The sequence below is a fragment of the Lactuca virosa genome, chromosome 1, assembly GCF_052849685.1.
Source record: "Lactuca virosa cultivar CGN04683 chromosome 1, Lactuca_virosa_CGN04683_v6, whole genome shotgun sequence".
Taxonomy (NCBI): Eukaryota; Viridiplantae; Streptophyta; class Magnoliopsida; order Asterales; family Asteraceae; genus Lactuca; species Lactuca virosa.
The window spans coordinates 232560347-232574383 of NC_136426.1; the positions used below are offsets into that span (position 1 = coordinate 232560347).

The 14037-nt window shown below is 34.7% G+C and overlaps 1 protein-coding gene across 1 annotated transcript; it reads right to left on the reverse strand.

The window, feature by feature from the left end:
- Nucleotides 1-1444: 1444 nt before the first annotated feature.
- Nucleotides 1445-1783, reverse strand: LOC145127889 (uncharacterized). The gene has a single exon (XM_079063024.1). The coding sequence runs from the start codon at nucleotides 1781-1783 to the stop codon at nucleotides 1445-1447; it is 339 nt and encodes a 112-aa protein (XP_078919150.1).
- Between the last annotated feature and the right edge of the window lie 12254 nt (nucleotides 1784-14037).

The window sequence follows — 14037 nt, forward strand, 5'->3', positions numbered from 1 at the left end:
TGGTCATAACTTCTTCGTTATAACTCGGATTTTAGTGTTCTTTATATTTTTGGAAACCTTGTTACAATCTCTACCACTTTGTTCATCCCAATCGATATTGTTTAATACTTTATTTTTTAGAGTCAATTATGTAAATGTACATAGTATGCTAAAATTTCTCTTTACTATTTTAAAAAGAACTACAAATTGACCTACATTATTACATAGGTTTGAAATAACAGTTTGTTACAGTACCGATAGACGAATTGCAACAAAGATCCAATGGTTTCTGACGTGCCAAGATTTGTGACAGCTTGCGATCCAACATTGTGTTCGCATCCAATATGGCTGAGCCGACGTTCGCATTCGCCTCTGATTTCGCATCAATCCCTCCCTCTTAAAAAGTAATTAACCCAATTTTGTAAGGCCAACGTCATCAATATAGGGTGACTTGTCTCCAACATTAAAAGTTGCATGAACTCCATAATCTCCTGACAGTGCGATTTTATATGCATTTTCACCCACTCGTGCCACCACTTTATAAGGACCTCTGGTTCTTGGCATGATCTAGTTCTTGCATTTGTTTGGAAAATGCTCCTTTCTCAAATGTAACCAAACTAAGTCATGTTCAACAAAAACTTGAGGTCTTTTATACTTGTTGGACTTCTTGTAAAATTCATTAACTACCTTAATGCGATCCTGAATCGGTTGATGGAGTTTCATCATGGACTTAAGTATTGCCTCAACATCTTTATTGACCAACTCCTCTATAGGTAGTGAAATTAGATCCATCGGCAGATATGGACTCACATTGTAAACAACTTCAAACGGTGAATGACTAGTGGAAAAATTAGGAGAGCGATTGTAAACAAATTTTGCATGGGCCAACTTCAAATCCCAATCCTTTTGCGTTTTATTCACCAGTCCTCTCTGCAATGCTCCTACGGTTCGGTTAGTGACCTTAGTTTTTCCATCGGTTTGGGGGTGATGAGAGGTACTAAACATCAACTTTGTGCCCAACTTTCTCTACAATGTATTCTAGAACTAACTTAGAAACTTTGTGTCACCATCAGAAACAATAGTCTTTGGAACTCCATGTAATCGCACAATCTCCATGAAATACAGATCCACCCATGTTGCTTGCATCATCTGTCTTGTGACAAGCTACGAAATGTGCCATCTTCGAGAACCTGTCAACCACAACCATAATAGAATCTTTGACCCTTCGTGTCCGGGGTAAAGCAACAAAAAAACCCATAGAAACATCCACCTAAGGAAAGACCGAAACAGGTAGTGGAGTGTAAAGGTTGGGTTTAAACGATCCTTTTTCCACGTGACAAGTTACTCACTTCCCCATGAGGTTGTTTACATCCACAAATATCTTTGGCCAATAAAAATGTTCTTTTAGCACTTCCATTGTTTTATTCACTCCAAAATGACTAGTTATGCCTCCACCATGTGCTTCTCAAACCAACAACTCCCGAATTGGATGCTTTGGCACATAAAGACGGTTGCCTTTAAACAAAAATCCATCTTGTATAACAAGATCTCCACTTGGACCTCCTGCACACTTCTCGAATACTTCATAAAAATCATCATCAGCTCCGTAATAATTCTTCAAACTTACGAATCCTAACAAGCGAACATCCAAAATTGTTAACAATGCATAACGTCTTGATAAAGCATCGGCCACAAAATTGCTTTTTCCATCTTTATATTTTGAAGAAAAATGAAAAGATTGCAAAAAATCTACCCATTTTGCATGTCTTGGATTCAACTTTTGTTGCCCATGAATATACTTCATTGACTCGTTATCAGAATGTAAAATAAAGTGATTAGCACGAAGATAGTGACTCTAATGATACAAAGCACGTATGATTGCATAGAACTCCTTATCATATGTATAATAGTTCAAGCGTGCTCCTCCAAGTTTTGCAAAAAAGTAGGCGATAGGACACTTCACCCGAATTAACACTGCACCAATCACAACACCGCGTATGTTACACCCCGTTAAAGCGGAAACACGAGGCGTGGCAGTATAAAGGGTTTCATAGCAAAAGTTTAAAGACAACACCAACCATAGTATTAAAAATCATTACAAATTTACAATGAGTTTGAACAACTTTTTAAAAGAAATTACAATGTATTTAAAAGTCAACACATGCAAATGCTCCTACAACTGTTGTGTCTCTACGTGCCTCTTACTAGATGATTCCTGAAAAAGCATGTAAAACGAGCGTCAACTATAAAAATAGTTGGTGAGTACTCACAGATTAAAAATAATATTGGTTTCAAGAATCGAAATAAAAGTATTGATAAAAGATTCCATAAATATTAGTATATTGCTAAAATGAGTTTTCACGAATCGAAATAATATTCGTTGTTACAAGGAGCAAACAATTTCATTTCTAAGACAAGTATATAAGTTTTCAGTAATAAAAGTTCGTTGCTATAATGAGAAACAAAGTTCGTTGCTATAATAAGCATAAAAGTTTCGTTGCTAAAATAAGTATACAAGTTTCATTGCTAAAATAAGTATACAAGTGTCGTTGCTAACATGAGAATACAAGTTTCATATGTGTATAAAGATTTGTATGTGCATCAAGTTTCCATTCATGAGTTCACAACCCAAGCCTAATGACTGAATCGTGCCCTATTGACTACTATGTGTATCGCAAACATAGTGTATAAAATGGTAATATGCACTCAAGCGAATCGTGCGAGTGAGGAGTTGTCTACCTCCTGATAGCGTTATCCATAATAACCATAGGCTCAAAAGAGTTAATGAGTTGTGTCTAGAGATTGCAGGGACTTAACCGCGATACAGTCCTCATGAATTAAAGTAACATACACATACATACAAAATATAGCAACCAAGTTTCATATGAGTCAAAATAAATACAACGAACATAAAAAGTTTAGGACACGTTGTAGTGGTGTTGTTTATGATGGCGTGTGAGGAATTAGAAAAGATCTAGTGAATCATCATACAAATTCAAGAACACAAGGAGTAAATAAATCTGTGTAAGCTCATATTAGATCTAGAAAGGATATACAAATGGGTTTGTACAAAGTTTCTCTCTCTAGTCTAACACTCCAATTGGTTCCTTTCATAATGGGAGTCACTCACTTCCTATTTATAGGAAAGACTCAACCAATTTACACATACAAGAGGGTAAGCCTAAAACACTACATCCAAGAGTGACTTTGCACCCTAACATTCTCCCCCTCAAAGTTAGGATTGGATGTCCCGGCTTCAGTATCCAACAAGCTCGCGCGATCAAGACCAAAATCCCCCTCGAAGTAACACCGATCTTCAAATCCGCTAATGAATATCCGACAAACCCGAGAAGCTTCGAATACCCATCATTCTCCCCCTTTTTATAATAAAAAAATGATTACAAAACCCATTAAGGATAAGAAGCACCCGAGGAATGAACGATACAATACTCCTCCTTGATGTGTACCAAAAATGAAACACCAAAACTCTTGCACGGAAAAACAATCACGAAAAAACCTCAAAAAAAAAATTCCAATTTGCGAAAATTTTTGACTTTTTGGGTGAAAGTTGCACGATTTTCCAAAATCCGGGTAAAAACTGTCAATAACAGAATTCTGCAGGGACACGTTGCGCTAAAACAGCTTAATATGCGAAATTCTCCCCCATTTGCGAAACTGGGTAGAAAATGTTAATTCGCATAAACTGTAGGGGCCAGAAATGAACATTCTTCAATTTCTCAGCTTTGGAACCCCATTTTCGAAATTTGGTAATTTTTGCCAAAATTTCGATACTTCAGGGACTCATTTCGACAATTCTGCCCAGAAGTCTTCAAATTCTCGAAAGTTATACCCCAATGTCAAAATGGGTATAACTTGACATAAGTCTGAAATATCAGGGACTCATAGAGAAAATTCTTCATAATGTTCCAAACTGTCGAAAATTTGACCAGTTATGCCATATTGTCAAAATTATAGGGTCCAGTTTCGAAAGTTGTTGTTTTCTTCTCCAATTCGTTACACAGAGAACGAATTCATGAACCAGGTAACGAAATTTTCACATCACCATTTTTAACGAAAAATTTTCTCCTTCTCGTTCGTTAGATTCAATCACCCAATCCACAGCAAAACTTTCAAAACTTTGGTCTGCAAATTTTCGAGCTTTCCACCCTTTCACAAATCGTGTTATCAAAATTTCGAAAGTAAGCCAAAATCATCGATTATGGACACTTGATAAAAATCTTCGATTTTCATCAACAACAACTCAACATCACGAAAGCTAAACATTTGTTCTTTATCCCTAAAATCGATTCCACAAATCAGTCCAAATCATGATTCTTGACATCGTCAGCAGGAATCGACTCCAATCCTTCACGATTCGTTAACAGAGATGCGACTTTGAAATCAATATACCCCTTCGAAATTCAACTGCTACCATCTTCCCTTTCATTTTCAATTAACCTCCAAGACTCACCCTTCATCTATCTTCATTCTTGTTATCGACTTAGACCCATCGACATTAGACTATCGATTCCAAATCAAATTAACCCAACAATTCGTCACAGTGATAACACCAAGCCTTCGAAATCATGATAACGAACATCGACTGATTCCACATTTCGTTTTCAGCCATCGATTCCAAATACAATCGACGTACAAACCGACTTCTTAATTCCAAATCAAACCAACCATTGACCATTGGAACACGATTTTGACTCCCAGGCTTCGATGTTCAGGAACGATCTTACAATAACCATCGACTCTCGATTCCACATCATCAATCCAAAACAGATTCGACTATTAAACCAATCAAAAGAATTACAGTCGACCCAAAATCGAATATCCTTAGAACATCACACAACAAGCTTTCGCTATCGATCTGAGTACCATCGATTAAAATCAACATTGACAATGACCAACACACTAAAATCCACCATTCGATCTCAATTCAGTATCCAGTAATTGAACAAAGCAATTTTCAAATCAATTTCGATTCCAGTTCGCATCTCAGTGTAGAACCTTCAATTTTGACTTTTCTTTTCGTTGACCACGGTAAACATCAAATCGATTCTACCTGGTATCCACTTCGATGTTCATTTTATCCAAATATCAATCAATTATAATGATATTGATAGTGGAAATCAACAATCAGAATCAATGAAAGAAAACTGAGATGGTGAAATCAAAAATCGTGAATTGGAATATTCAACGAGAGTGACTTGGGCTAAGTGATACAAAAAATGAACAGTGAATAATAACATTGGACTCAAATTGTATCCAATGAACAGTAACGAGATCTATATCGATTGAAAAAAAAATAGATCAGATGAACAGTAACAAGTTGGATTTTGGGCTCACGATTTAATCAAAACAAAAATCCTGTTTGTATTGGGCTTGATCTAATAAAAAAATAACTGGATCAACAATTGGGTTGAAACAGATTAGATCCAATGAGGCAAATCGATCAAAAATGAAAAACAAAAAATACGAATCGAAATCATGGACGTTTTGGAATCCATTTGAGAATTTGAGATACCTTTTTGACGAATCGATTTCCATTTTCAACGAACGAATCAAATTTAGAAGATCTTGGTTCTTTTGTTGGAACGAGAAAATCTCCAATTTGAACATTTTACCACCCATTATGCGAGATTTACAACTCGTTCTTCGTGTTCTTCAACGATCTAAGAACATCTTCAAAAGAACCACCAACACTTTTGGGTTTTGACTTCAAATTCAATGCAACCTTTGGAGATTGTTGCTTTGGAACCCAAATTTGTTTCACGGATTTAGGCTTCACAACATTTGACGATTTTTGTGAGTAAACCCGCTTATTTTTGCGATTGATCTTCTTCTTCTTTTTCTTTCTCATCTTTTTGCATCTTGAAGACTTGATTTCATGAACAAACCCACTTTCTACAACTTCAATTTTTTGAGTTTGAATCAAATCTTTTGGAGTTTGATACTTGTGAATTTCTTGGATCACCGGCTTTCGATAAGGAATCATTCCTTCAAACGAATCACAAGAACACAAAATATCATCGGTTTGAACTCCAATCGAGCAAAAAACTTTTTCATCATGAAAATCAACTTGAACTCCTTTTTCTTGAACATCAAGAACATCCAGAACATGATGATCATCATCAAGAACATCTTCAACAAACTAAAGAGCATGAAGATCACTTGGGTTTTCAACAAGAGAAATGTATCTTTTATTAAACAAATCTATTTCTTCTCCTTCTTTTCGGTTATCACTACGAACTAACATGATAATGAAAAGATCATACAAGCATTCAATCTTTGAAAGTGATTGAAATACCAATCTTCCATGAACATCCTTCAAACCTCCATAAGAAATCAAAGTTTCTTTTGAAATCAACCCACTTAACACGAATCCATAGAATTGAAATTTGTTGACCTTGTATTTCACACCTTCAATGATTACAACCCAAGAATCATACTCCAAACGCACCATGATCACAAAAACTTGTAGATTTCTCGAGAGAGAAAGGGATTTTGAATGGGTTTTCTAGAGAGAGAAAGTAAAGATCACTTGAATTCTAGTGAATAAAATCGAATTATGAATAGAATCAAAGATGAATTCAATTTCTAGAATCCAAAAACTCTCTAAATCATGAAGATCAAAGATCAAAAAATGAATCACCAAATCAAGAAAGCCACCATGGATCAATTCTTAATCCAATCAAGAACACCCGCTCTAATACCAATTGTAGTGGTGTTGATTATGATGGCATGTGCGGAATTAGAAAAGATATAGTGAATCATCATATAAATTCAAGAACACAAGGAGTAAATAAATCTGTGTAAGCTTATATTAGATCTAGAAAGGATATACAAATGGATTTGTACAAAGTTTCTCTCTCTTGTCTAACACTCCAGTTGGTTCCTTTCATAATCGGAGTCACTCACTTCCTATTTATAGGAAAGACTCAACCCATTTACACATACAAGAGGGTAAGCCTAAAACACTACATACAAGAGTGACTTTCCACCCTAACACATGCTTTTCCGCCCCAAAACATTAAAAAACCGAAAATAGGGGAGTGGTGAATACTCACAATATGCAAAATATAGTAATCAAGTTTATACGAGTCAATTAAATATAACGAACATAAATAGGGGGAGTGCGTGAATACTCACTATGCATTGAGATGATGCAAATGGTGCCTTGAACTACGCTCCACTCGTACCACTATCGTTTTCCTACAACGATGTTACACGCTAATGAGTCTCTAATTGAAATCAAATATTAGTATATTTACTACTACAATAGAATTATGCCAATAATATGTCAAATTTTAATATTGTTAAGTTTCAAACATTTTTCTGAAATTGTGAAATTTTATAACTCATGTGATTAAGACAATTTTGGATATTAATTCTCCAGATTTTTGTAATATTAATTAAGGGTATTTCAACACATTTAAAGGTGTTTTAAGCTCCTAAAAATCCAAAATATCATCAAACAGTTTCAAAAAATTGTCAAACTTTGCATTTTCATTCCAAATACAGTAAAGGTCTTCCATAAATTTTCCCTTGAATTTTTGATGTGATTAACTATTTTTCCAAATTTTTAAGCCTTCATAAAAATATAAATTCGTGAAAAATAGTATCCAGATGATAAAAATTCTCAAACTTTTTATAATACTACCATTGAACATACTTAAGCGGGGAAAAATATAAAAATTGATTTCTAAACTGTTTAACCCATTTTTATGATTTTTGTACATTTATTCTAATAAATATGGGGATAAATAGAAAACAGTTTCCAAAATTACCCAAACTTTTTGTAGTACTGTTATTAAACATTATTAAGCAGGGAAAAATATAAAAACGGATTTCTAAACTGTTTAATCCAATTTATGATTTTTATGGATTTAAGTGTATTAAATCTTGGGAAACTAGAAGAAAAATAGGATACAGAAGATAAAAATCATCAAAACTTTTATGTAGCATCCTAATATATTACAAGAGTTTCTCGTACATTTTGATGAATTTTGGATGAGTAGAACTATTTTTCCTGTTTTTAGTCCATTATAAATACAAAAATCAGGGAAAAATAGTACTGCATTATGCAAAATTCTGAAAATCTTTTTCTGAGTCTTACAGACAGGGTAGGAGCTGAGAAAATTATTAGATACCCTTTTCACATTCTCTAAAGTGGTTTTATGATTTATTGGGGCTAAGAAAAAGAAAATTCAAAACCACACTAAACAGTAACAAAAATCGAAGAAACTTAATGAGAAGTCATTATTTAGCATATGCGTCGTCCATGAATTTACCTAGGATTTATAGACCTCAGAAAGTATTTTATATGATTTATTGCCCTATTTTATTGCAATACTTATAATAATTCGAGAAAAATGAATTATTTTCTGAAAATTTGTAGAACATCTCATTTTTTTGGTGGAATACAGGGAAAAATCGGATTTGATCAGAAAAGTTGTTTTAGATATTTATTTGGGAATACATCCTTTATAAACCTATTTGAAAGCTTTTTAAAAACTTTGATCATCAAGCATCTAAGCTTGAAGATCATCACATGCATGTTGGTTTGAAGACCAATCATGAGTTTGAAATGTTAAAAAAATCGTTTTTGATAGAAAACATAGGGTGCATGTGGTGATTTTCACCCAAAACTTGTAAAAAAGTGCATTATGTCGATTTTGACTTAGGTTTTGGTCCTTGGATTTCACCATTTACAACATGCATGTTGTTTTTGGGTGAAATCCTACCACCATCATCATCAAAACCGTGAGTTTGTGTGTGTATTTTTATGTGTTCATGATCTTTCATTAAAATGGAGTAGAAGAAGGAGAAAATGTAGCAAACTTTGTAAAACTTGAAAGAAAAGTGAAGGAAAGTAAAGGATTTTCGTGTCTACCTTTAAGAATAACATCAAATGATGAAGATTTTGTGCTTGAGAAGTGTTCTTCGTTGTATAATTTCCGTGAGTTTAGAGAGAGATTTGAGAGAAATGAGTGGAGTAGGTGTTGGAGTGTGAGAGAGAGTGAAGAGGAGAAGATGGAGTGTGAGGGTAAAGTGAATGATTGAAATTTTTGGGAATAGGGTGCCTAGGAAAGAGGAGAGGCGAATTTTGAAGAGGAGAGAGGTTCCCTCAGTCTTCCATTTTTATAAAATTCCAATTATTTTATAAAAACACCATATATTTATAAAATATGCACCTTAATATAGTTTTTACTCATAAAATATTGATTTTTGACTTACAAATTAAGGGTAAATATTAATGACTTAAATTTTTATTTTCCTTGATTATAATTCATTGAATTTAATTATTTTAGGATAATATTATAAGTTTCATAACTATTTTTATAGAATTGTTGATGTTAAAGTTTATAAAATTTAGGTTTTAGGGCTTTTAGGGTTTTGAGATTTAATAAATCTTTGGATATCAAAATCAATGGAATGTTTGAGACTTCAATTTATCTTATGGTACTATAACTCTTTTATAGTTACAAATAATGTTTGTAACTTATTTTATCGGTTTATTGGCATTCTATGTAGTGGTTTCGAGATTCACGCGAAATTGCAGAATCAAGTATACTAGTCTTAGTTTTCAACTTTAACTTAAGTTCCGACGAGACTCGGACCTAATTTTCTACTACTAGGTCAAATGCATGATGTGTGTATATGATTCATGAAAAGGCGTTCGGGTCAAAGAGCGACCCGAATATGGATAGTTACTACAATTAAGTAGTTATAGAATTCACATACCAATGTGAAATCTAAGTACACTATCCATTGTTTCTAATTGTTTCCAAGTTTCTATTAGGTTATAACTTAGCTTCTAGTTACTAAGTCTAGTATGTGTCGTGCCTACACATGCAACTAAGTTTATCAAATCTAGAACTGACTCGAATTTTGACGGTTGTCACAGCGTACATCGCATTCAACCTCAAAGGGTTGCGAAAAGTCTAGGAGCGCTAACACCGGAGCGACACACAAAAACTCCTTAATCTTATCGAATCCCCTTTGGGTGTCTTCTCCCCATGCGAAAGAACCTTTCTTCAAGAAATTCGTAATGGGACTTGCAATAGTGCCAAAATCATGACTGGATTGTCTGTAAAACGATGCCAATGGATGAAAATAACGAACTTCGCTAATACTAATAGGACTGGGCCACGATTGGATCACTTCAATCTTAGATTGATCTATTGCCACTCCGTCCTTCGATACCACATACCCTAAAAATATCACGTCATCAACAAATAATGATTACTTCTCCCATTTTCCATAGAGCTTTTGAACTCTAAGGGTGTCAAAGATCTGCCTTAGATGTAATACATGTTCCTCCTTAATCTTGTTATAAAACTAAATGTCATCTAAATACACCACGACAAATCTTCCCAAGAATGAATTGAGGACTTCATTCATTAACCTCATGAATGTACTTGGTGCATTTGTAAGGCTGAAAGGCATCACTGTCCATTCGTATAGACCATGCTTGGTTTTAAGCGACGTATTCCATTCGTCTCCTTCTTTCCTGCTTATTTGATGGTAACCACTTCTCAAATCGATCTTCGAGAAAATAACTGATCCATGTAATTCACCCAACATATCATCAAGTCTCTTAATGGGAAATCGATACTTGATAGTGATGTTAATAACGGCTCTACTATAGATACACATTCTCTAACCTTCATCTTTCTTTGGCACTATCAAAACCAGTACAGCACATGGGCTCAAGCTTTCACGAACATAACCCACCTTCATGGGTTCTTCAATTTGGCATTGTAATTCCTTCGTCTCTTAAGGGTTACAATGATACGCCGCCTTATTAGGAAAAGGAGCACCTCAAATAAGGTTGATCTGATGTTCAATTCCCCAGACTTGTGGTAACCCCGGTGGTAGGTCGGCTGGGAACACATCTTGATATTCTTCCAGCAACGTTGTGATTGGGGTCCCCTGTTGTGAAACCTCTTTCATATTCGTATCGCCTTTCACAACCATCATGTAAATAGTCTCTCCCCAGTCCAACACTTGTTCCACTTCTTTTACAGTCGCCAATATCGTAAGGCTTGGATTCTTCACATGTTGGTTTCATATTGACCTCATCTCAGTCGCAGACATAGGCTTCAATGTGATCTTCTTACCATTGGGCTTTAGTTCGTATTCATTGGTTCTTCCTCGGTGCAAAACATCTCTATCATATTGCCATGGCTTTCCAAACTGAATGTGATAAGCATCCATTGGAATTACATCGCACAACAATTCGTTCTTATACGTGTTGGATGATTAATTGAGGAATAGAAAGAATTTATTAATTTGATTAATAAATTGGAATTAATGATTTATTAATATGTTATGGAAATAATATATTAATTAGTGATCATGTTATTAGTTAATATTTAATCAGAAATTAATTTGGAATTGATTTTGGGATTAAAGGAATTAATTAATAGTGCAGAGACTAAAAGTGAAAATGTTCAATAGTTGAGCAAAAGGGTCCAGAACCTTCCTAGGGAAGGATGGACGGTTTTATGACGATATATGTAAGATTATTCTAGAGTTTCTAGAATATCTTATCATATATGGATAATGAAAGGAGGTAGATAATTACCATATTTGAAATTATGGTTAATCCATAGCATCCTTGGTGCACTATATAAAGAACCCTTAGGGCTATGATTTTCGGCGACTCTTTGGAAGAAGCCATAGCCAAAATTTTGATCACCTCTTCCTCTCTCATATCATTCTCTTACATTGCGTGTTTGTGAGCCACTAGAGGTGTTACACTTGTGACATTAAGTTCTCAAGCTTAAAAATCTACAAGGGATTCCTTTTTATTACAATATAACAACCAAGGTATGTAATCTAACCCTAGTTCTATGTGAATTTATAAAATTGTATACACTTCCTAGGGTTTCTCCTTTTGTGTTCAAGTTTGCGTGTTCAATTAGAGAAAACCTATATCCAAAGCATTAGGGTTGCATGCACACTTAGGGATTGTTGTTATGCTTAAAACCCATCAATAAGATCCCTTTTTCAAATATTTTTCACCTTCTTAGTCACCTCCAACTTGTTATCATCATCCAACCAATGCAAAGTATATGGATTTGGGTAAGTAGTTGTCACCAAGCCCAATTTCGACACCATTTAACTTGATGCCACATTGGTACAACTACCTCCATCAATTATCACACTGCAACCTTTATTCTTCATCAAGCACTTTGTATGGAAGATTTGATCTCGTTGATTGGAATCAACTTATTCCACTTGAGTTTCCAAAGTGTGATGCACTAAGGCGGTGTCATAACTCGACAGTTCATACGTCTCTTCCTCCTCCTCTATTTCATTTGGCTCATCAAATACGGATGTTCCTGTTGGGTTTTGAGCATTCTAACACTTCCTAAGTGTACATGCAACCCTAATAAACCCTGGATCTATGTTTGTCTAAGGTACATGCAAAATATTAATTTCCAAGGTTTATAACCTATCTAGCATGGCATGGGGTACTTTTAAACATAAAAGGACTAGATGAATTACATACCTTTTGTTGATTGTTGATTCCTTGGAGTTTGAGAGCCAAGCACCAATAATGTGAATGCCTCAAATGGAAATCACAAATCACCACAAACTTGGAAAATGTATGAGAGAGTATACTAACTCTTATATTTTGGCCACCACTATTACACACACACTTAGGGTGTTATTTCATGCAACATGAGCTTGTTTATATAGTGTGCATGGTTAGGGTGAAACCCTAATAACCCATGTCTTTTCCTTTCCAAGGATCCATGGGTTAAAAGCTCCATGGATCATCCATGGACTTCCATATAAGCTTAGCCCATTAACAAATGAGTATTAGCCCACACCATATAAATATAATAGCCCATGATTTAATTAGTCTTCCTTTTAATCACTAAATTAATTCATAATTAATTCAAGATTAAAACTAATTAAATAACATGACTTTATATTAATATATTATAACTTATAATATATTAATAAATCGTAAGTATACAATTCTCATAAAATTATCCATAAATAGTTTGGGTGAAGTGCAACCCAAATGGACCATGCCGGGTCGGGTCAAGTATATACCAAATAAGTTATGGACTTAGACACCCTATCCAACAGTCTCCCACTTGGATAAGTCTAATAACTGTATTTGCGTATGTTACTTCAGGAACCAACCAGCAATCGTAGCTCTCGAAAACTCTGTTAAACTATGAAGCGCCATTTTAGATAAGTGATCATATAATCCTCTGTTCTCATGATATCAGCCGGACAAATACATGGAACAACGCTGTACTTATTGTCCAGCAGTTTGTTTCCCGATTTCCGATTTGTTTGACAAAGAACTAAATTGAACACATCAATTAGGTTCTGACCGGGCCCGGTACATAGGTCAAAACAAAATCATCGAGGGGCCCAGATATCGCTTCTAATCCTCCAAGGATTAGAAGGAACAGATAAACTTCGACTCATATACTTGTTTCTACTACTTGTTGAATTCTACACAAAGGCACGTTTTATAACATCAAGTTACTGATGCGTTTACGTGCAATCAATGCACAACCAACTCATAGGTAACAACTCATATCTCTAGGTTTGAAGACTTATATGATATTACCATCTCACGATCACTCGAGATAAATTCCATGAAGTGATACAAGTGAGCGTGGGTTAATTCCAATACTCATAACTTATGAGTACTCATGAATGTTGTAGCAACCATTGCTATGTCTAAACACGTTTAGCCATCTACAAACTCGATTCATGACAGTCTTAATTCATACCTACTTCCAACATATGAACGACTGTGGAGTGTTTAACTAACTTAGTCATTCGGAAAGAATAACCTAGCTATCCTGGAAGTCAAAACATGCAAAGTGAAACACAATAATAATCGAATCCAATATGGTCTCAGAACCCTTTTGAATATAAATAAAACCACCTTTTATTTATCAGCATATTGATTACACATTATTCATTGTATAATGTTTCAAATAATCAACTTAATACTTGAACAAAAACAACAGTCGTCCCATGCTCCTAGCATGTACACTTTGTTTT

What these genes read in the sequence shown, in the direction of transcription:
- LOC145127889 (XM_079063024.1), bottom strand. Translation starts at nt 1,783, where the DNA reads ATGAAGTATATTCATGGGCAACAAAAGTTGAATCCAAGACATGCAAAA.